The sequence below is a fragment of the Malurus melanocephalus genome, unplaced genomic scaffold, assembly GCF_030028575.1.
Source record: "Malurus melanocephalus ecotype Western Australia unplaced genomic scaffold, MMel_1.1 scaffold_151, whole genome shotgun sequence".
Taxonomy (NCBI): Eukaryota; Metazoa; Chordata; class Aves; order Passeriformes; family Maluridae; genus Malurus; species Malurus melanocephalus.
The window spans coordinates 897500-918488 of NW_026623383.1; the positions used below are offsets into that span (position 1 = coordinate 897500).

Consider the following 20989-nt stretch of genomic DNA (forward strand, 5'->3'; position numbering starts at 1 on the left):
TGTTCTCTGTTCTGACCTGAAATCTTGCTAARTTTTCCTGAAATCTTGCTAAGACCTGAAGATTCATTGGCTGCTATTATGTTGAAATTGATTGAAGCCAAGCATCCATCTAGAGTAACAGCTTGGGGTTACATGGGGAGACACGTGCTCTTATAATTATTGAAGCCTAATTTTTGTGAAGATCTCAGCTGAAAAACTTTAAAATTCAAATAAAATCTATGTGAAATAACCTCTATTACAGGTTTGTGCACCCCTCTAATCATGGGAAAACTGCGCTTGTTAATAAGTCCTTAATTTAATCTGATTGYAATATTGTGCATTAGATATTATAATATGCTATTTCCTTTCACAGGATCTCTACCTCTTTCAGTGTATTGTTTATTTAGTAACTGTTAGGTAATTTAAATTTCTTTTCATAAAGTAGCCCGTGCCTTTTTTATTGCACACTGTTGAAAAGTGCCTTACATTCAAATAGATCCTTCACTGAAAAAGGAATGTTCTTTGAGGAACAATAAGGAATTTAATTTTTATCGATTCCTGTAAGGTAAAGGAATATCGTCTCCTCCATGTGACCACACAGTTCTGAGAAACAGAATGAAGGATTCAAATATCCATATATTTAGCATTCTCTGTTTTCTCAGTCTTTTATGGGCAGTTGGGAGGGAATAGTTCTCTGTCAAACTGTACCTGCTCAAAATACTGCTTTCATAGGTCTTGGGTGAAGTTCCAATTGCTCAGCAGTTCTGCAAATCAAACCCTAGAGCATAAAACCAGATACTAGGAAATGAAAAATGTGCAGTGAAATGACTGTATGCTAAGGCTTTTGATTTACACTGAGAAGAGGCTGGAAAAGGCAAAGATGAGAGCTAACTCTCCAGGATGGTATTCAGTCACTTTAATTATGTGATCCTCCTTTTTTTTTTTTCTGTATTTTTCAGCCCATGAAGGAAGGGAGCTTTCCTCTTCATCTCTCCTATATCCATCCCATAAAACAAGCAATGCATAGGCCTGATGGTGCATAATTAAGTGATATAAAATTGTACTGATATTGCAGAATAAATACACATAGCTGCTGAAGTGGGGATTCTGAATTACTCCTATAGTAAGTGAATAGAGAGAACTGTAACTTAAATGAGAAGTAACATCTAAGGTTATAACTRCCTTAGAGTGTTGTTCAGGAATGCATTTTTTAAACTAATCTCTTAGTTATTCCCACTTCTTATGTATCAGATTTCATCACAGAGCCATCTGAAATACATGTATTATRTATTTTTATAAAATAATGATGTGGAATGACACAGAGAGGGATGTACTCCAGTAGTATGTCCAAACCACTCCACTKCAGGCAGGCTTAGTACGTGGCACTGACTACGGCTAATCTAAGTGGCCCTTCTTGTCTTTTGTTGTCTTCCTTCTTTTTAGCCTCTGAAATTTTGGATGTCAGGTTGTCATTACAATTTTTTTGCTATAATAGCTTGAATCATTTTCAAGTAGTTCTATAATGGGAAGAAGGAATTTTACTTAGTAAAGTGAAGAACCTAAAACTGGTGATGTGACTACCTCACATATCATAACAGATGAGCACCAAGCTACAGAGTTAACATGCACAGGCAACTGGATTCTAGYATCTCCTTGCTCATCAGGGCTTGAGTTAGCAACCTTCATGTTCTTTTAATGTTATTTTTCAATTGTGCACTTATATTCTGTGTGCTACCCTCTGTTTTCATTTTGGGACCTCATTGGAAGACTGTAAGACAGAGTACATATGTGATTGTTTGTATTCCAATCCACAGTATGTAACYATCACTGGAAATGTGTGTTAAAAGGTTTTAGGCCGTGAGGAGGGATGTAGAAAAGCCTGATGAAAAGTGACTGGGTGTGCTAAGCACAGTACATATAGAAGGAGAGGAAATCAATATAAACTTGTGTAAACTTAAAATCATCAAAGAAATTTCTCTTATTGCTAGTCACTCTTTGATACATAAAAATGTCTTAATTTTTCATTAATATGGAAGCCAATTTCTTCCCATATTTCTGTTGCAGAAATTAGCCCTCCTTAATAGCTGGACAGGCTGAAGTACATACCTCCAAATAACAAGGAGAGGAAAGAAACTATGAATGTTTCATCTGAATTATTCTAGTTACTGTCTATTCATCTCTCTGGAATAATTTGGTTGTTTGGAGGGAATCGAATGCCATGGGGTTAGAATGAAGGAAAAGTCTAAATCATGTTAAATTGTTATGGAATTTTCAGATCTTGCAGGAATAGTGTAGTCACAAACTTCCCCAAGGTAAACATAAAGAGCTGTTGCAAATTAAATGGTAAATACAAGGGACCATGTATAATCCTATTTTAGAACTCTGATCAGAGATAATGTGGTTAAAGGTGAATAACTTTCTATGTATAGGCAGTAGGACAAGAGTAGTGCCAGAAATATAAATTGTCTTTTTATAAATCAGTATTACAATGATGTAAAAAAATATGCTGTTAAAAAGGAAAAATAAAGTACACATTTATAAACTAACACATATGCACATACACATTGTGTATGTAAATATCGCTTTATATGTAATATAATGTTCTTGATTTATAATCTGTTACCTCTTACCACTACTGGAGCTTTATTATATAAATGTGTATATATTTATTTATGTATATWTGTATCTGTGCGTGTGCATACACAYGCTTAAATATTGCATRTYCTCAAGATCTGACAGCCAAAGACAAAAAAACCCAAATGCACCATGATCTCATAATTCACAGGAAGGAAACYGATGTTCAGTGAGAATACTCAGTTGAAGTAGCAATTTCCAAAATACTGTGTTCTCAGCATATACCASTGCTATTTCTGTACTTCAGAATTAGGTACTTCTGTGGTTTTTTACCTCAAGATAAGCTACAAATATATATTTATATGTGAAGGTATATACTTGTGTGCATGTATGTGCATGTGGAAACATCATCTCTTGAATTCATGGTGGCAGCAATTTTCCTTCTTCTCTGGTGTTGCTGTTATCCTCTTGGTCCTCCAAAAAAAAAAAAAAAAAAAAAAAAAAAAAAAAAAGAGAAAAATACTAATATGGAGTGATATTTCTAATATGGAAGTAGTAGTTAGTTAACCTTTTATTTTCAATTATTTTTATGTAAGGAATATGGGTAAAGTTAGAATTGTGGTTCAATTTTTTTTAGTTSTGTTTCTCTCAGATGTTTTCCTGATGCAAGGAGTTTTTTAAATCAGCTTTACATATTGGGGAACAAATGTTGGATCTGTGAAAGATAGTGCATCCAAAGACTGATGGTGGTATATTAGAAAAGGTATGAGACTAATTTTGAATCTCTTTGAATTTCATCCAAAATAAAATTGAAGAAATTTTAGTAGAGCCTGTCATGGGACAGCTTTTGCATCTGAAAAGATAATGCATARTAGAGAAGGCAGTTTTGTACACTGAGAGGCACTTTATAGATATGTGTTAAAACTATGTTTAAAAAAAAGTTAAATAATTTCATGGTTTATATATAGATGACAGGTTTTTATAGGTTATGTCTTTTTCAGACAGGGTGATAATAACAGCAATGCTCACACATTATAATCATTCACCATTCAGGAAGGAGCAACAGGTAATCAGAAAGCCTCTACTCATCTTAGTATTTTTAGCCTTCAGTTAACTGTGCTGTTTGGTGAATACTTTTGATCTATTATTATATCTATAAAGAATTTCATTTGGGTTTTTTTAAAGCTGTTATTGTCAAGTAATTTTTCAACTTTTCTTCAAATACATGAAGATAAGTATAAATATGGACATTTAAGTCATATCTATATTTAACTTGAAAAAAATCCCCAAACAACCCAACCCTCATCTTTCTGTCTGCATTTTTGAATCTTAAACTTTTTTCCTTTGCCAGAAAGCCTAGCACAATTCARTGTATCTGAAACAATGAGCTTTCAGTGGGTAGAAGCAAGACAATTCTTATTCTGAAAAGATACTGCTTGCTCTTGCTGTCGATATTTTTGTATAGTTCTTGAATGGCCCTATTGTCCTTCTGTGCACTCCAAGGGAATGAATTTCTCTTTCAAAGTGGAGCACTTCTTTCTTCCCTGTACCAATTCCCGCTTCTGTTTCTGAAGGAGAGAAGAAGACTGCACTCCTGAAAGCATATAATTCTGAGCACTGAAAATTAGATTCTGGTGTACCTGTCACTCACAAAGTCAGGTTTATGCCGAGTGTTGTGCTGTTGCCATAAGGAGTTTGTTTGGAYAATTATGGAAATGACTTCACTCTAATGTACCAATGAAATTKCWSAAYWKWMMATWATKKWMWRTTSWGMAAAGTAGGTTCTAAATTCTTGAGTTTTCTGACATTCCTCRCACTGAAATTAAGTACTCTAAGTTCTTATGCCCTTGCTAAATGTAAAACATAATGAGTTATTCTCTCTTCGGTGGGATTGTTCATACACTGGGCACGTGTRCAAATTTTGGAGGGTTGGTGCTGCACCTAAAGGTAAAGACTTCCAAATTAATGCACTTTGTTTCTAGAGTGCTTTCTTGGTTCTGTATTCTTAAGTGTAGCACAACAGTCTGGTGTCTGTTTTCACAGACAATAATGTGTCATTAGTGTTTGTGATCTTTGTGTGGCAGGCTCCTTCTTGCAGCTTGCTCYTTTTTCCTCTAAGGAAAGCAGATGCAATTTGCTATTTACAGGCATAAACACGAGACTGAAAGGAGTAGAGGATAAACATTTTCCAGAAGGGACAATTTGCAATAAGTAGATGAGTTAAGTTTAGTTACCCTTTTTTTCTTACGTTATGTAATGAAATTCTCAATTGTCAGGCAAAGATGGAATATTCTCAGTTGTCAGGTGGCAACATATCTATACAAAAGGACCTCCTTTTTTCATAACCAGTATTTGRGAAATTTATGAAATAAGATCCTGCAGAGATCTCAAAGCATGTTGTTGTTGTTGGGCTTTTAAAATTCCTTGAGGATGTATCTGTCAATGGCTAGTAAGTGTAAATGGCTTTGCTGCCTCTCTTTGTTCAGGGACTTTCAAGCTGAGTGCCCTTAGATTGCTGTGAGCTTATTTGGGAAGACGAGCATTCACCTTTTCATCTTTGCATTATTATTGTGACTGTCACCAGTAGCAAATGCCTAAAGGGAAGCTGCTGTACTGGGTGGGGAACTTTTGATCTGGTTCAATAAGGTAGTCATTAGTTTGGTCATCTTTGTTAATCATTTACCTTCAGTGAACTTTAATCTGGGCCTAAAAGTATATTGAATGCCTGTTAACCGTGGCTTTTGGCATTTATTCAGCTGTTATTTAATAAACAAAGAATGCATTGCACTGTTTGGGTGCAAGTATAGTCTTAAAATCAGGATTTCTTAAAGTCACTTATTTGAAATAATTTGAAATAATCAAATCAACAAATGAAGACTACATCCAATTTACACCTCAGAAGCATAAACCATTTAATTCTAGAAAGTTAATGGTTTTGGTTTGTTTTGGTTATGTTTCTTCTTTATTTTCACTGATAGAAATAAAAGCTTTATATTTTTCTATCCTTAGTGTTTGGGCTTTTTTTAYTATTTGATACTTCTGCTTTTCTCACTGGTGATGTGAAGTTAAGAATACTTCACTGCTACAGAGGATGCTGTCAAGTTCACACTCAAAAAGAGATTATTCTGCCCACTCTTTTCCCACAGAGGAAATTAGGGGCTGTGTAGGCTTCACAGAGATCTGCTGTTTTCTGAGGCAGGTGTGTCAGTATGAAACCCCTTGAGTTGTTGGAAAATGGACTGGGGGCTGAAGATGAGGGGAGAGAATAAAAATGTGTAGKTTACAGGATATGAGGGTAGAAGAAAAGTAGAAATATTTAAAAATACATTATATGAGGAGTGGGTAAGCCAGCTTATTGAAAARCTACTACCTTTTATAAAGGGTTGTAGGGAAATCCATACCTGATTCCCCACTGCTACTGCCAAAGGTAATGGAATGTTAAATAACCCCAAAATATTCTTAATAAGAAGTCKGGCAAGGAAAAATTAGCTGACTTACCTTATAGTATTTTTTTTTTAGTTGAAATTCTGTCATTTTTAAAATCTCATCCTATAATGGACATTATTGTTCTTTTTGGGTCCTTATTCTCTTCAATGCCTGTTATGATATGATTTATACTTCTGCTTGTACATAGTCACACACAAAAGTGTGTCTTGTCAGATTTAGCCTTAGCAATCTTGGCTAAAATAATATTTTTATTTGCTCRCACCTAAAATAGGGGAATAAAATTGAAAGAGTTTTGTGAAATATTTTCTCTGTCTAGGCTTTAGTGCTCAAAAATTTGAGAACCTTACAGAGAGAAACTTGTCAGTCATGCAGGTTTAAATATGTATTAACTAGAAAAACAATTCTCTCTGCAGAGGCAGGTAACTCTGAAGTTTTTACCCTTTAGTGCTTTTCTTTTTATCAGTCCATGCCCAGCCTATCATGTTTGATAGGTAACTTAGTGAAGATGCAGGTGGTAAGAKATGTAAATTTGGCTTTTTACTTGGGTGACTGTTTTTTGTTTCTGATGAAGTTTCTATTTTCAAGAAGTAAGCTAATATTGCCAGAAATTAAACTTGTGGAAGTGACTGCCATTAGATGAACATGTAAATAAATTTAAGGAAATACTGATGGTGTTCCAAATAGATAAGAAATAGCCTACGTACTTCTCAGTTTTTCCAAAATCTGTACATTTGAGAGGCCCTCAGAGGAGCTCCCTGAACATTTAATTTCTCAGTTATGTCAATGCAAAAGTTATTTTTAAGTACATTTTTCCATGCAGGAGAAGAAAAAAACTCAAGCAGTTTCAAACAGTTTCACTTGGTTTTTGGCAAAATTGCTTTCCAATAATAGAGTCCCAACTAACCCTTTGTCTATTTTAGCTGCTGTATAGGATCTTTTTTTCAAAGATATGTTTAGTTCATGTAGTAGAGCAGAAGCATGAACAACCAAACGTTTAAGAAAGAATTTTATATGTAATATACTTTATTTTGTTAAAATACTGTTTTAAAGCAAGAAAAACTATTGTCAATGAGGATTTAGTTGTATAAAGATTCTTTAGACATAAAGCATGATTTAAACTAGATACATAATTTTGCATTCACATTTTAATGYAGTCTGTTGTTTAAAATCTTTTTTCATTCTTTCCTTTCTTAATAGTTAGWGTGTGCATTTTTTCTCCTACCAACAATCAAGGTCATTCTAGCAATTGGAAACTTAGGGTTGGACAAAATTTAGTGGTGTTTTCCKTATCCATTAATAAATTAGAAGTGGCTTGTATATTACAGCAAAAATGTATATTACTGACTTWGTTTTTTTGGACCATGATGAAATAATTCTTTACATGTTGATTCTTGAATGATAACCCCCTCAACTTTTGTTATCTTTTACCTAGGACTTTAAGACAGGATTTGGTATCACTCTAATCCCTATGAATGTGGCAAATGTAAAACAAGTGGATCGTGCTGCAAARCAATCTTTTGAAATAATTACTCCTTATAAAAGCTTTAGGTAAGAATTTTAATATTTACTTTAAAAAATATGCAATTAACGAATGCAATAAAGAAATAATTTCATACTGCAGTGCGTTARCTAGTTTGGTTGAAAAGGTAATTTTTTTGTTAAGGATCTTCAGCAATTTTTAGAAAAATGAAAGTATTTTCTTTCATTTGTTTAGCTGTGTGCTTTGTCTCTTAGCTCCTGACTAGGCATATGAAGCCCACAGGTATTTTTATGTAGCCTTCTTTGTTCATTCTGTGCAAGAGCAAAAGGAAAAAAAGAGAAAGGAATTCCTCCACTTTAACGAATTGACTCCATCTTAAATAATAAACTTCAGTAGTGAAATAATGCTGCATCCATTTAATGTTACACATTTTATTTGAACAGAAGCTTTCATGTACCATCCCTTGTAGAAATCCTTGGTTGAAAGCAGTTAAAATTTTCACTTTGGCTGATGCTGAGACTTGCAATGGTTTTTAAGAAAATGAAGGTACACACTAATAGAAGCCTTCTATTAAGTGTTGTAGCATTTTTTAAATGAAATCTCATAACGGAGGCGACAAAGAAACTGCTTTTTGTTCTGGGTTTGTTAAATGTTAGCAAATACTTTTCATTCTCAGTCAACTAGCAGGTAAATTAGCCTTGATCAGCAATTTGAATCTGTTGCTAGTTGGTAGATAGCTAGTTCAACATCACCATGTTGATGYTTGTATATTATTGAATTTTTAAAAAGGATAAATGAAAAGCAAGTCCATTTTTACTTCTTAGTAAGTCTCCATGTTTCCTTAYGCCATTCCATGCTTTTGTTAAATTTCAGTCTTTGAGTCTGGTAATGGGTAACATAAAAGGATTGAAATTAACTTAGGGATGTTATATGAATGTTACAAAAGCTATGTTGCTTATACTAGTAGTGGTTTTGTTGCAAACTGAATGCTAAACCAGAGAGAATTTCATTGACTAAAAATACAAAATAATACATTGCATTTTAATATTTATATCTGTGTAGAGGAAGATTTTGACTGAGATTTTGGGTGTAAATGTAATAAATAAGAAACACTACAGACTCTGTTTAATTGGGCTTTAAAACAAAGATCAATAACACAGAAAAGTCAATTGTTTCAGCTTTACAGCAGAGTCAGAAAGAGAGAAACAAGACTGGATTGAAGCACTCCAGCAATCAATAGCAGAAACTCTATCCGATTATGAAGTAGCGGAGAAGATTTGGTTCAATGAGTCCAACAGGAGCTGCGCTGACTGTAAAGCTCCCAATCCTGACTGGGCATCCATCAATCTCTGTGTTGTCATTTGTAAGAAGTGTGCAGGTAGAGTCATTAATGACAATCTGTGTGGGTTCTACAAAATGTCATATTTGCATATCTGTGTATGTCCTTGGTTTTTTTTTGTGTTTTGATTGGGTTGCTTTTTTTTTTTTTTTTTTTGAAGCATTAGCCTTGTGGAAGTTTTGAAAAACAAAATGTGATCATTACTTTTTTTTTTTTAATACCAAGGGCATCCTTATTCCAAAGCACTTCCATGCATAAATGAAATATCTGTGGTGATTGAGTTCTCTCAGATGAATAATCTTTCACAATTAGTAGAAATCAAAACACAATAGCATTTCATGGGAAAGGAGTGACTATTGCAAGGGTAGATACCAAAGGATAGTAACTTTTAGTGTGTAAATTTTGGGTATTAATTTTGTTATATCTGGGGTTATTTTACTGCCCAAAAGGATAGCTTTTTCAGATACTACTAAAATCTATTCCTGTCATGTTGTGTATTGAAATATGTACTTAAGCAGTAGATTCAAGGAAATAATTTATAATTCTAGGCTTTCTATCAAACCAACTCTCCCAGAAATAGTCTACATGAGACAACCTACTTTATTAATTACTATCAAATGAAATTCACTTTTTTTTTTCAAAAAAAAGAGGTGTATTTTTGATGCTTTCATATTCAGATGTTAAACCCAACCTTTTTAAAAAAAAAAAAAAACAAGTAGAATTGATCTGTTTCCATCACATTTTTTTGTTATCTCAGGAGAATAGAAACCCTGTTTAAGTGCCTTAGCTAAATAGTACTCTTGGGTTTTCAGGACAGCACAGATCTTTAGGACCAAGAGATTCAAAGGTCCGCAGTCTAAAAATGGATGCCAGCATTTGGAGCAATGAGCTTATTGAGGTATGTTGTAATATTCTGKTTTTTTCCATCTTGAAACCTACTGGGTGAAAAGGAGTTATTTACTGTTTTTGTCACAAGAAAAATGAACACGTAACTGCTAAGCAGTATTGTTTGTTACAGTAAACTCGATGTTTCTGTACATCATATACCTTTGTGTAATTAATTTGTTTTGCTGGCTAGCCATAAAATTTCTCTTAGTATTTCTCCAAGCGCGTAATATTTTGGAGAGAAGAATGAAATTAAATGTTTTTTGAGAGCACTCATTAATAATAATAATGGAGCAAAAGGAAAAGAGAGGAAACTTCTCACTACCTGTTTAGCTCCTTGGGTGTTTAAAAAAGGTGGTGGTAAAAAGTGACCCTGATAGAGTGCATTGGAGCCATCAGTGTTTTCTTTAAAACACATTACTCTACTTCACCTAGTATTTGCTAATATGTCTAATGAAGTATTGTAAGTGATAAGCCATGGAAAGTTTAGCTGCTCTTGATGGTAATTGATGACTGCAGACTGTTATTCATTTATAGATGACCATAGGCAGTGACTGAGAAAGGCTTCTGTTTCCTGTGGGAAATTTTCTAACTTTCTTTCTCAACKTAAAGCAGCTGAAAACTGTTTAGAGGCTTCATATCCTTCATACKATTTTGCTAATTTTTTCCTTCCATCTCGTCCAGCTCTTTATTGTCATTGGAAATAAGAGGGCAAACAGTTTTTGGGCTGGAAATCTTCCTCCAGATGAAGAATTGCATACTGATGACYCTGCGGATAAAAGGATAGCATTCATTACACAAAAATACAAAGAGGGAAAATTCAGGAAAACACCTTTTCTCTACAAAACCAAGGAACAGTTGAATAAGGTAATTTAGCATAGTCAAGCCCATATTTTGGATCCTATGTTTTGGATTGTGTTGTATCTGTGTGCAATTTGGTCATCTTGTTAAAGGGGTGAGAAATTGTTTCAGCATCCAGAGTGGCATTTTGACACAGTTGAATAAGCGTTGTTTAGGAGCCTTTGCAGGAGTCATCAGTTGATTACTTAGCTTCTTGTTTTTCCTGTTCTTTGTTTGTTTGTCTGTTTGTAGACGTTTATGATACTTCTGTGGTGCCTATAATATGTCCTTCTGAACCATGAAAATATAGATCTTTATTTTAATTCAGGTGGAGTCTAGGGATGCAAATTTACACGTCACTTCTTTAGATTACTTTATGTGTTCTTTTATATCCTACATGTCTGACATCTAACATTCACGTGCATTAGATGATTCATTTTTATCAATGGTTAAATTAGCTCAWACACACGTAGTAGCTTGTAGCTTGCTGGAAATGAAGAAGCTAAAATTAATGGTGGAAAATACGTATTCTCTCCTATTACAAAAATAACAAATTCTTTAGGCTTATAAAGTGGAAAATTTTAGTTATCAATGTTTCTGTAAATTTTGATGTCCATTTGACTGAATTCTAATATCTGATGGTTGAGTTATGATTGTTTAGGGTTAATGAATACCAAAGAGTTTAAATGCATCTTGCAGTGTTAATGCATTCAATTACATGAATCAAATTGTCTGCAAGGATATGCAAAGATTGTGGGGAGGCAGTAGCATTTAAAAGTTGTGTGGTTTGAACCGTAGTGGTCACATATGTTCAGTGTTAATGTGTGGAAAAGGAAGTGCTATTTTTCGTACATAAGTTGCATACACATAATTTGAAATAAGGGTATATAAGAATAGTTATCACTGAAATGCCTCCGGCCAAAATATAGAACCATCTCACTTTACAGCTTGAGTTTGTTTTCTGCATTTCATTGGAGAGACATTTTTGGGCATCATGGGGAGCTCTTTGTCATTGCAAAATTAGACATTTGGATTGCTTTCTATTTATTTCTAATAGCTGTGAATTTTTTTTAATACTGTAACAGCAGATTACAGAAAGTAGTTCAGTGTTATCCAAGCATGATTTTTCTTAAATCTGTGGGGTTTGTTTTTTGTGGGGAAGGAAGTGTGTCAAATAATCATTTAACTACTGGGAAAAGATATCAAATTCTCTATAGAGACATGAAATTACCATATAATAAGGCATTCATTGCCAAGTAATTCTAGAACTTATATTGAACTGTCTTCTCTGTTATCTTGTGCCTCCTGGGTGCTTATGTGTTTATTAGAACAGCTAAATTTTATAGGAGTACTCTTATTTTGAGTGACTTCTGCTTTAATCATTTATAAAAAACTCAATCATTAACTAACTTCAATATTAAATCATAGATACTTTAATAGAATAGGTTACCATAATTGTGTAGCTATTTTTTGTTTTAAAATTTTGGACCAGTCTTGTGAAAGAAAAAAAAAAGTTGATCATGTTTGTGTATACAAAAATAAAAGGAGACTCATGTTTTAGGATGTGGTGAGACCTTTACATTTCAAGGAAGAGGAACTAGTATTAAGATACACTGAATAGTGATTGCCTTATCGCCTGAAAAAATTACCTAGGAATTTCAACCTGTGCCATAGTAATAGAGGTTAAGAATMTTTTGGTTGAACTCCTGAGGTCTGAAACAATAAGATTTTTTCTTTAGTAGTTTGATGTAAATAAGCAACTAGCTTACCCTCCAGTTGTATTAATTCACATTATCCTTCCGAGTGTAATTTGTGGCAGCAACATCTTGCAGGGTTTGGGTTGATGTTTTGGGATTTTTTTTTTTTTGTTGTGTGGCGTTTTTCCAGATTCAGACTATATTTCATGATTTTTGATACTTGTCAATGTTTGTGGCCTGGCTGTGTCAGAGGTGAAAGGATTTGCATCTACATTGCATGTATTTGTTGCCAGTGACTCTCTAATTTAAACAGACTTCTTATTTTTCCTCTCTGTGGCAAGGCCCTGTGTGCTGCTGTGGTCAAGCARGATGTGCTGGAAACGCTGATGCTGCTCTTCAGTGGGGCTGATGTGATGTGTGCCACTGGAGACCCTGGCTACAGTACCCCCTACTTATTAGCCAAGAAGGCTGGACAAAGACTGCAGATGGAATTTCTGTACCACAATAAGTTCTCAGGTACAATGCATTTCTTTCATTTGATCTTCTAAATTTTATATTATGAAAAAGGGAAGGAAATAGCTCAGAAGAAAAGTTGGCTTTGCTTTGAAGAGTGATGGTATAGCAGAGTGGCAGTGGTGATGGCATTGACTGGATTTTATTAGTACACAATTTCAGTTGTGTGGAAATTTGCTGTTTTGCTCATACATCTTGTTTAGGACTTAAAAAACCCCCAAGCAACACCATGRTAAGTCATAGATCTCATACACTTAGTTATAGGATAGAAAAAAAATCATCTTSTCTGTCAATATTATCAGCCTTTTACTAGAAAAAAATGATCATATACATTCAGTATGTCTCGAGAATTCATCTGGCACTTTGTTTTTTATTTGAAGATTATTTAAATCGATATCTACTCCTATTGCACACAGACCTRGCTGTTTTTTCACAAACTCTCCTCCCAAAATAAAACTTACCTCTTGAACCTGCAATATGATCTATCCCAGAACCCTCTTTTTCCCATCACAGCTTCTGTTGCAGAAGATACGATAATGATAAACTTTGGCTTAGAAGTCAASAGTTACATGTGCAGTTTGTGGCTGCTATGAGGCTTTTGAAAACAGAAAGCTGTTCTTAACAATAAATAAATTGAGGTGTATGGGTGCAACTGAGCTTCTGCTTTTAAAAGGGCTGGACAGTATCTGAAGCAGTCAGGAGCTGAATATTCACTGCAGATTTCCACTGAAAAACAAAGAAGCTATGTAGATGTAGTCCTGTACCAATTTTCCCTGGCATGTGTTACTCTGCAAAGTATCACTGTATAAGCTGAACAAAAAAAGTTTTGATGTTAATTCAATACTTAGGGAAACACAGGAATGAATTAAAGCTTCCAAGGACAAACAGTGCCTTGACTCCTGCCTGGGCATTGCTCAGGGTGGTTCCGTGATATTGAGGATCACAGGATATTGAGCTCAGTGATGGAGCAGACATGTAGCTAGGGTTTGTTTTCTGCTAGCTATGGTCTCAACTGGTCCTAAGGCTATAGAGAGAGAAGTTTGCTTGTTTTGGCTCTGTCTTTTCTAGTTTTGGCCTTCCAGCCAAAGCAGCACCATCATACTCTTATCTTTAGAGAAAGGGAGATCAGTGCATGTCGATGATGATTCCCAGAATCTCTGTCCTCCTGCTGCCAGAGTTGCTGGTAAACTCTACAGAAGCCCTCAAGAGGAGCAATCAACTTCTAGTGAAGTATTTTACCTAAGGGATGAAAATCAAAGTTTGGTACATCAGAAAACAGTATTTTATATTACCTTGGCAAGCAGTGGTAGACAATGGCAACATTGTAACAAATGTGAACCAATGTTTTTTTATGGATATGTTTTCTAATTATTAAAATAGAACCAGTAAGTTTTATCAGTTTTGTAGTAAAGATACTGCAGAGCAACTACAGATTTACTGACAATGCATTTAGAAAGACATGTGTGGAAAAAATGGCTTTAAGTGATATAACTGAAGATCTGAACGTTATTTACTCCTTTGTCTTTGAACAGATTTCCCAAACTATGATACTTGTTTTGAAAGTGGCTTCTCTGAAGATTCTTCCCATTCCAACTTTCTTTGTGAATTCTTATACAAAGTTTCTTCTAATACACCCAAGCTTCTTACAGAGAAGAAATTAAAAGAAGGTATTTCACTTTTAGTTTACATGTTTGAATAACACATGAATATGTATGATTTGGATGAATTTTATTCTTTTTAACTTCTTGCATTATTTTTTGAGAGATAAAATGTCTTTGATATGACATATCCTCTTTTGATTCAGTAGACCTCTTTTAGATAAACAAAATACTGTTTGTCTTGATCTCTTCATTTAGTAGTTGACAGAGGAGGAAGACTGAACTTCTGAAAAATCATTCAGTTAACACGGTAATTGTTAAATAAAAAACAAATAGAAACACTTCTTGCTTTAATTATGTTTAGATAAATGCTAAAAATTAGTTTTCATCTAAAATTATTCTATTACAGAAATAATTTGCAAGTAGCACTGACGTTTTAGTAGGATATTTCTGAAGCTCACAGATTTGCAAAATATTCCAAGTAGAAATGAGCATCTCCAACAGCTTTGTGATAAATTGAGCTTTRTGGGGTGAAAATGCATAAATATCGCAGTAGATGTACGTGGTCTCCTGCGCATATCAGTCTTCTTTTTTTCTTTGTTTGTTTTTTTTTTTCTGAGAGAGGTGTTATCAGATAATTGTTCCCTTTTTCTCCCTATTTGTAATTCCCTTCCTGTAATTTTCTTCCATCTAAACAAATCATGTGGATTTTTAAAACCTGTGCTGATTTGTTATTGAATTTATTGCTCCTAAAATCCTTACATGGCATCCTGCACTGGTGTATACACATTTTTGTATGTTTATGTTCATATTCTCATGGCCTATGCCTTKAAGATCCTTAGTGGATGTTAAAAGCATTTTAAAGCATAAAACTCCTGTTTAAATATGCTTTTGAAGAATCTTCATGTTAATGTGGCTCCGAATTCTGGAAAGCATTGGATGAGAGCAGAGCTAATGCCTGATCACAGGCACTTCCCAGCAACTTTGCAGTTCCTAACGAAGATGCTGTTGTGACAAAGGACTGCTGCTAGATAGGATTTAATTTAGGCTTGCTCTAAAATTTTGGGAAACAATGTAATAACTGCAAACCTTGTTACTACTCGCTCCAAGTGCAGTCTGATCTTCTGTGCTGGGTACTGTGTGGGTATCTGTATCTTGTCATAAAAAAACTTGGAGAAAACCCCAGAAGTCAGTGCTTAGCAAGCAAAGAGCAGACACAAGGCAATCTCTTCTGACACAATCRCATGTTATAAGTGCAGTATGTTTGTAAATACCCGTATAGATTGAAGATTTAGCTGAAAGTGCTCACAGAATGGCTTCTGCAGTCCTTTTGGGGGAGATGCACTGAGACCGAGCATTGTTAGTAGGACGTCTTGAAATATTTATGAGGAAAACCTTCAGGCAAGAAATTTTGACTGTCTTCCATCTCAAGTGTGTAGTGGACAGAAATGAAGGAAGCTGCTTTGAAAGTTTGTACTCTGTTGCTTGACATGGCACTTGCTACTTGAAGGAACATAGAGTAAATGGAAAGGAACCAGATTTCTCTCAGCTCAGGTTTTATCCTCCAAAATCGTGACAGTGTCTTGAAGATGGTAGATGTTCTGTTGTTTGCTTTTTTGGGGGTTGATGTTTCTTTGCTTTGTTTTTATAYTGGTGTTGAGTTACCCATGGGTTTGTCAGGACTGATATTTCTGCGATGGGCTCTTTACGGATACAGAGGAAGAGAGGTTTCCCTGACCACTGGCAGCTCAAGGAGACAAATGGAACAAGGAAGGGAGATATAATGACATCCTTTCAATAACAACAAAAACTCCTGCAATTTTGAATTAGAAACTCTCTTGCCTTAGGGCTCAAATCTATCTCTGCCATGTTTAAGAAGTAGTATGTCGAAAGTTCCTTTTGCTATTTTAGACCTAAAACATATAATCTCTCTTCTCTTCTTTCACTACTGTTTCTAAATCTCACTAAAATGAAATTGTACATTGCAGATTATTGTGAATAAGTGGAAATGTTTTTTTTCCTTCTTACTCTCTTTAGGAGGTAATTTGAGAGTTAGAGTGCTAATATGTGGGAGAAAGAGTTTCAGTTGCCTCTTCTGCCTGTAGATATTTAAATAAGGTCATGTTACCTGAAAAATCTGACCTATTTAATTCTAGAGAACTCCTGTTGAAGGAGTTCTGACTTGCTGTAAACTAATTGAAACCTCTGCTGGCCAGAGAAGGAGCACCATTTTCTCACAGCATTTGTCTAAATTTGGAGCTTTTATTACTTTTTTTTTTTCTTCTATTTTTAATACTGTGTGTGGATAGGGCTCCTACTCAGAATCCTGGGAAGCTGTTTAACCATTAGATTTAAGTTCTCCTTCAGTGCTAGGAATCTCTGAGGCTGTTGTCAGCCTTGCCTTTAGCATCAAGGGCTGAAAATTTAAGCAGTGTTTGTTGTTAAGCACTTATCCCTTTGTCAGCTCGGCCCTTGTGGTAAAAAGACACTGAAGAAATCATTCAGTGCTGTGAATTAACCAAGGTTTTATACCAATCAGGTGGAACACCTGGAAATACAGCCCTGTTTTTCATCATGTGCACCTGAGTACAGGAGAGAGCCAACTCTCTGTGTGCTTCTCATTATAGCAGCATCAGTGGTTTCAGCAGGGGTGCGTAACTTTTGAGGAGAGTTGTTGTTAATTAACAGCTGTTGATATCAGCAGGAAGAGAGCTCAAATGTTGGTGGTGTTCTGATGTGGTGGATGAAAAAGTAAGGCTTGAGGCTTGATGTTTTTTTTGCCTCTATTTCTAGTRTAAAAGGTTTTATGGAACCCTTTTAAAGGCCTTGCTGTTGCAAAATTGTCCTTGGGAGTTTAATAGTTTAATAGTTCAATGACTCTTGAAGAGGTGAGCTGTTTTGTAGTCTAGGTTTTGGAAGATGGGAGGTGGAAAGCCGGGGAACAAAACCCCTGACCATTCAAAACTTTGAATTTTGGTGCTTAACTCCTGTAAACCTATGCATTATCAAGCCCTTTAGCTCATGTTAATTTTAGTACTAAAATGTGTATTTTTACAGAACCTTGTCTAGATAACAAATAGCATAATACAAATAAATACTAATGAAATAGTACTCAAATATTTATATAACATAGAGAAATCATAGAAAACAACAGAAAAGGGAATTGGATGAAACATCAGATAACAGTAAGTATTTGCAAATTGCAGCTTTTTTTTTTTTTGTTTGATTTTTGTGGGTTTTTTTGTCAGATCTGTTTCACCAAATTCTCAGAAATACTTTGACAGCTGTATAGGAGCTTTAAGACTGTAGAGAATAAAAAGAGTATTTTATTTTGGAATTTGCTTCTGTGCAGTAGTGGAAACAGATGCACCTCAGATTTTGTTCTAAGAACTTGGTGGAAGCTAGAATAAATTCATGAGAATTTTCAGTTGCAAATAGTCATTACTATGCTATGTCATGTGTTGTATTCCTATTTTAGGTCATAAGACAGAGTAAAAATTTGTAATTAAATATACCAAAKGATTCATTGAAGTTGCTCTGCAGACTTTTTTGTACACCTTGTATTTACTTGTTTTTCTAAAAAAAAATTCCTAAAGAAACATGATCTTTCTATTATTTCTTTAATCACAGATGGCAACAAAAAATGGTGCACTTTGGAAAGTGGCTTTCTGAGCTACTATGAAAATGATAAAACTACCACTCCTAATGGTATGATTGACATCAGTGAAGTTATCTGTCTTGTAGTACACAAGTCAGACCTGTTTATAAACAGAGGGTAAGCTTCTGAATTCATATTTCAATAAACAAACAGTTCATTTTTTCCTTGAATTTTGAATAGGCAATTGTGAAAAAAAAAGACCTGTATTGTTTTATGGGAGTTTGAGAAACAAGTTCTATGTGATATTTGGGGATTTTTTTTTTTAATAATGATAGAATTAAAATATTAGGGTAATTTAAAAGASCAGCTTAAATTAGATACATCTGTTTCTTATTAAATATGTAATGCATAGTCTCAGTGCTTGAAAGGTTACATGATGATAATTTGAACAATTAATACTCATTTTTCTTTCTGGGACTGACCTCTGCCTGGAGCCAAAATTCTTACTTTGTTTTTTCCTATAATGCAGCAGACTAGAGCCCTCCACAATGCTTCTGGATTTTGTCACAGAGATATTGTTCCTTRAAATCCATTCTTTGTTCTGCAGCTGACAAAGTGTAACTGATGAACATTGCTAGTTTGAAGATAACAGCTTTTATTTTTGTGTGGTCTTGTTTTTTTCTTTTACAACTCGCTCACATGCTATTTGTGCATGAAAAACACTACGTGGAGAGTGACCTAAATCTGGGTCGCATTCAAGTCATACTCACTTTTTTTAGGGGAACATTTTTGTTTAAAATGTACTTTCTATATGTCTAACAAACTCCATAACACTTTCTTTACATTTTTTAATATGTATGTATGCATGTAAAATAAATATAACTTACTATAGTATAGTACTGKAATGTTTTCATTTACAGAACTGAATTGTCTGCAAAGAAAGCATAGTCTATTCAGTAAACTGCTGAAAAAGATACTGGGAATAAAGGGCTTAGACTACTATGGGGAGAGAAATCCTGAAACATGGTGATGTCTCAATATTCTATAAAATATGGGGAAGTGACCTTCACTATTCTGTAGTAGCTTTGTGATATCTGGAAAAATGAAACAAATCACCTTTTTCTTCTGTGGTCCAATCTAACMTATGCTTGATACATCTCCAAGTGGTTGCATTTTAGGATAATGTCTAAATTAAAAAACATGTTTACTGAATACGTCACTCTTGGGGAATAAATAACTTCCTGTTATGCTTTATCTGTGATTGAGGAGTTTTATGAGGAATTTCTTTAGATTTGATATTTCATGTAGTGAAACAGCTGGTCCTTAAAAATGCCTACTCTATTAGTCAGAACTAAATGTTAATAAAATTTTTAAAGTGGTTATTGAAAATGACAGAAATGACTCACGCTCACTTCTCCACATTTGGACAAATCTCGGTCTCTGTCACTGAAAGAAGAAGTTTCCTCCATCTATTTGGCATCTAGGGAAAGGCAGACACAAACAATATCATGCTAWAAATATGCAAACCATAATTTGTAAATTAAAGACTGACCCTAAGTTCAACATGATATTTACTTCCCAAATCCCACACCAGTTTTAACTGGTTTGCTTTTTCTTTTTTTAATTGTCCTTATTTGTCAGTTAAAAACAGAAGAAAACCAGGGTTCATCTGCTTAAATAATGATATAATTTTTAAAAGGTAAAAACCCAAGAACTTCCCTTAAGAAAACTTTTAAGGGCTTCTTGAGCTACAGCAGCTTCAAAGTAGTCATCTTGGTGATGGCAGGTGATACACAGTGACCACGCATTTCACCCCGGCAGATTCAGGCTGCTGACAGGAAAGCCTCTTCATTGCCTCTTCATTAGAGGGAGGTGGAGGACAGGAACAGGTTGGTGAGAAGATAAGCACTTTCCATCCTTGACTCTTTTCTTGACAAGAAAGCCTTGACAAGGCTTCTCATGTGATTATCCCACTTTGAGCAGAGATTAGATTAAATGACAGCTAAAACTCCCTATGAACCATCATTTCAACGAGTTTCCAACTTCCTGTTCAATTAGTCGGTCTGYTTATTTTAAACATAAAAATATATTTTGAATGCATCACAAAAATATACTTGATCAAATCACACGAACTTGCAAAAATAAAAAAAAATCCCTGTGCATTTTTAATGACTGTATGTCAAWATTTTTATGCATTTTGGAATTACTCAAAAAACTGTTACACCATAGACTGTGTACACGTACTGTTGACCTGCAAAGTCCTTTGATCCTGTTATGTTGTAAAGTAGTCCATTATTAGCTGGGCCGTACTTGTAWGATTGGAGGAGAAATGCAGATGAATTCCATTCCATAAGTATGAAAGAATGAAAAAATAATGAAATAAAACTCTTGTATGTCTGCTGTTTTGAAGACTAAATACAACTGTTTCTTCTCTTGCTTGSTTTAGGGACATCTTTACATTTGAARTATACTTAATGTCAGAACGGGTTTTTCTATTTGGAGCTGAAACAGCATATTCACAAAGGAAATGGACTTGTGCAATAGCTAAGGTAATACTGATAATTATCTTTTTCAGTTAGGCCAGGAGCCTTTGCACAAATAATAAAATGTAACTGTTAGCTTAAGACCTTTGATAAGCCATTCTTGATGAATACAGATCTGTCCTGTGTGTAAAGGTTTCTTATGCAGCAGGAAGAAATAACTTCTGTGATTTAATGTTTGAAACAAGATAATAAAATATGAAAGGAAYTGAAGCAGCATTTTAATCATGACTTAAGAATATATTAAAGGTGTTCTAGTATAAAGACATATACTATATGAATATATTCCAGCTAAGTTTTTTATGGTTGCAATTTATTAAATTTATTTGCTGAAACAGAATTCATAAAGCAATACCATATTTTATAGTTCCAAATGTTAATAATCRCATTACTAATTAAATCAATGGTAGTTTAAAAGAAAAAATATTTGAATAGTAGAATATGAATGGGAAAAATACTAAACTATATTTTATATTTTAAATTCAGTGTATCTATAGGT

At 34.3% G+C, this 20989-nt stretch overlaps 1 protein-coding gene across 3 annotated transcripts in view; it reads left to right on the forward strand.

The window, feature by feature from the left end:
* Positions 1–20989, forward strand: part of ARAP2 (ArfGAP with RhoGAP domain, ankyrin repeat and PH domain 2) — a 127160-nt gene that overhangs the window by 49759 nt on the left and 56412 nt on the right. For all 3 annotated transcript variants that reach the window (XM_057371671.1, XM_057371672.1, XM_057371673.1), the window contains 8 exons: positions 7433–7548; positions 8659–8858; positions 9632–9717; positions 10389–10571; positions 12583–12757; positions 14287–14421; positions 17983–18127; positions 20397–20499. In XM_057371671.1, the coding sequence (XP_057227654.1) occupies positions 7433–7548; positions 8659–8858; positions 9632–9717; positions 10389–10571; positions 12583–12757; positions 14287–14421; positions 17983–18127; positions 20397–20499 (1143 nt within the window). The remainder of the gene's footprint in view (positions 1–7432; positions 7549–8658; positions 8859–9631; positions 9718–10388; positions 10572–12582; positions 12758–14286; positions 14422–17982; positions 18128–20396; positions 20500–20989) is intronic.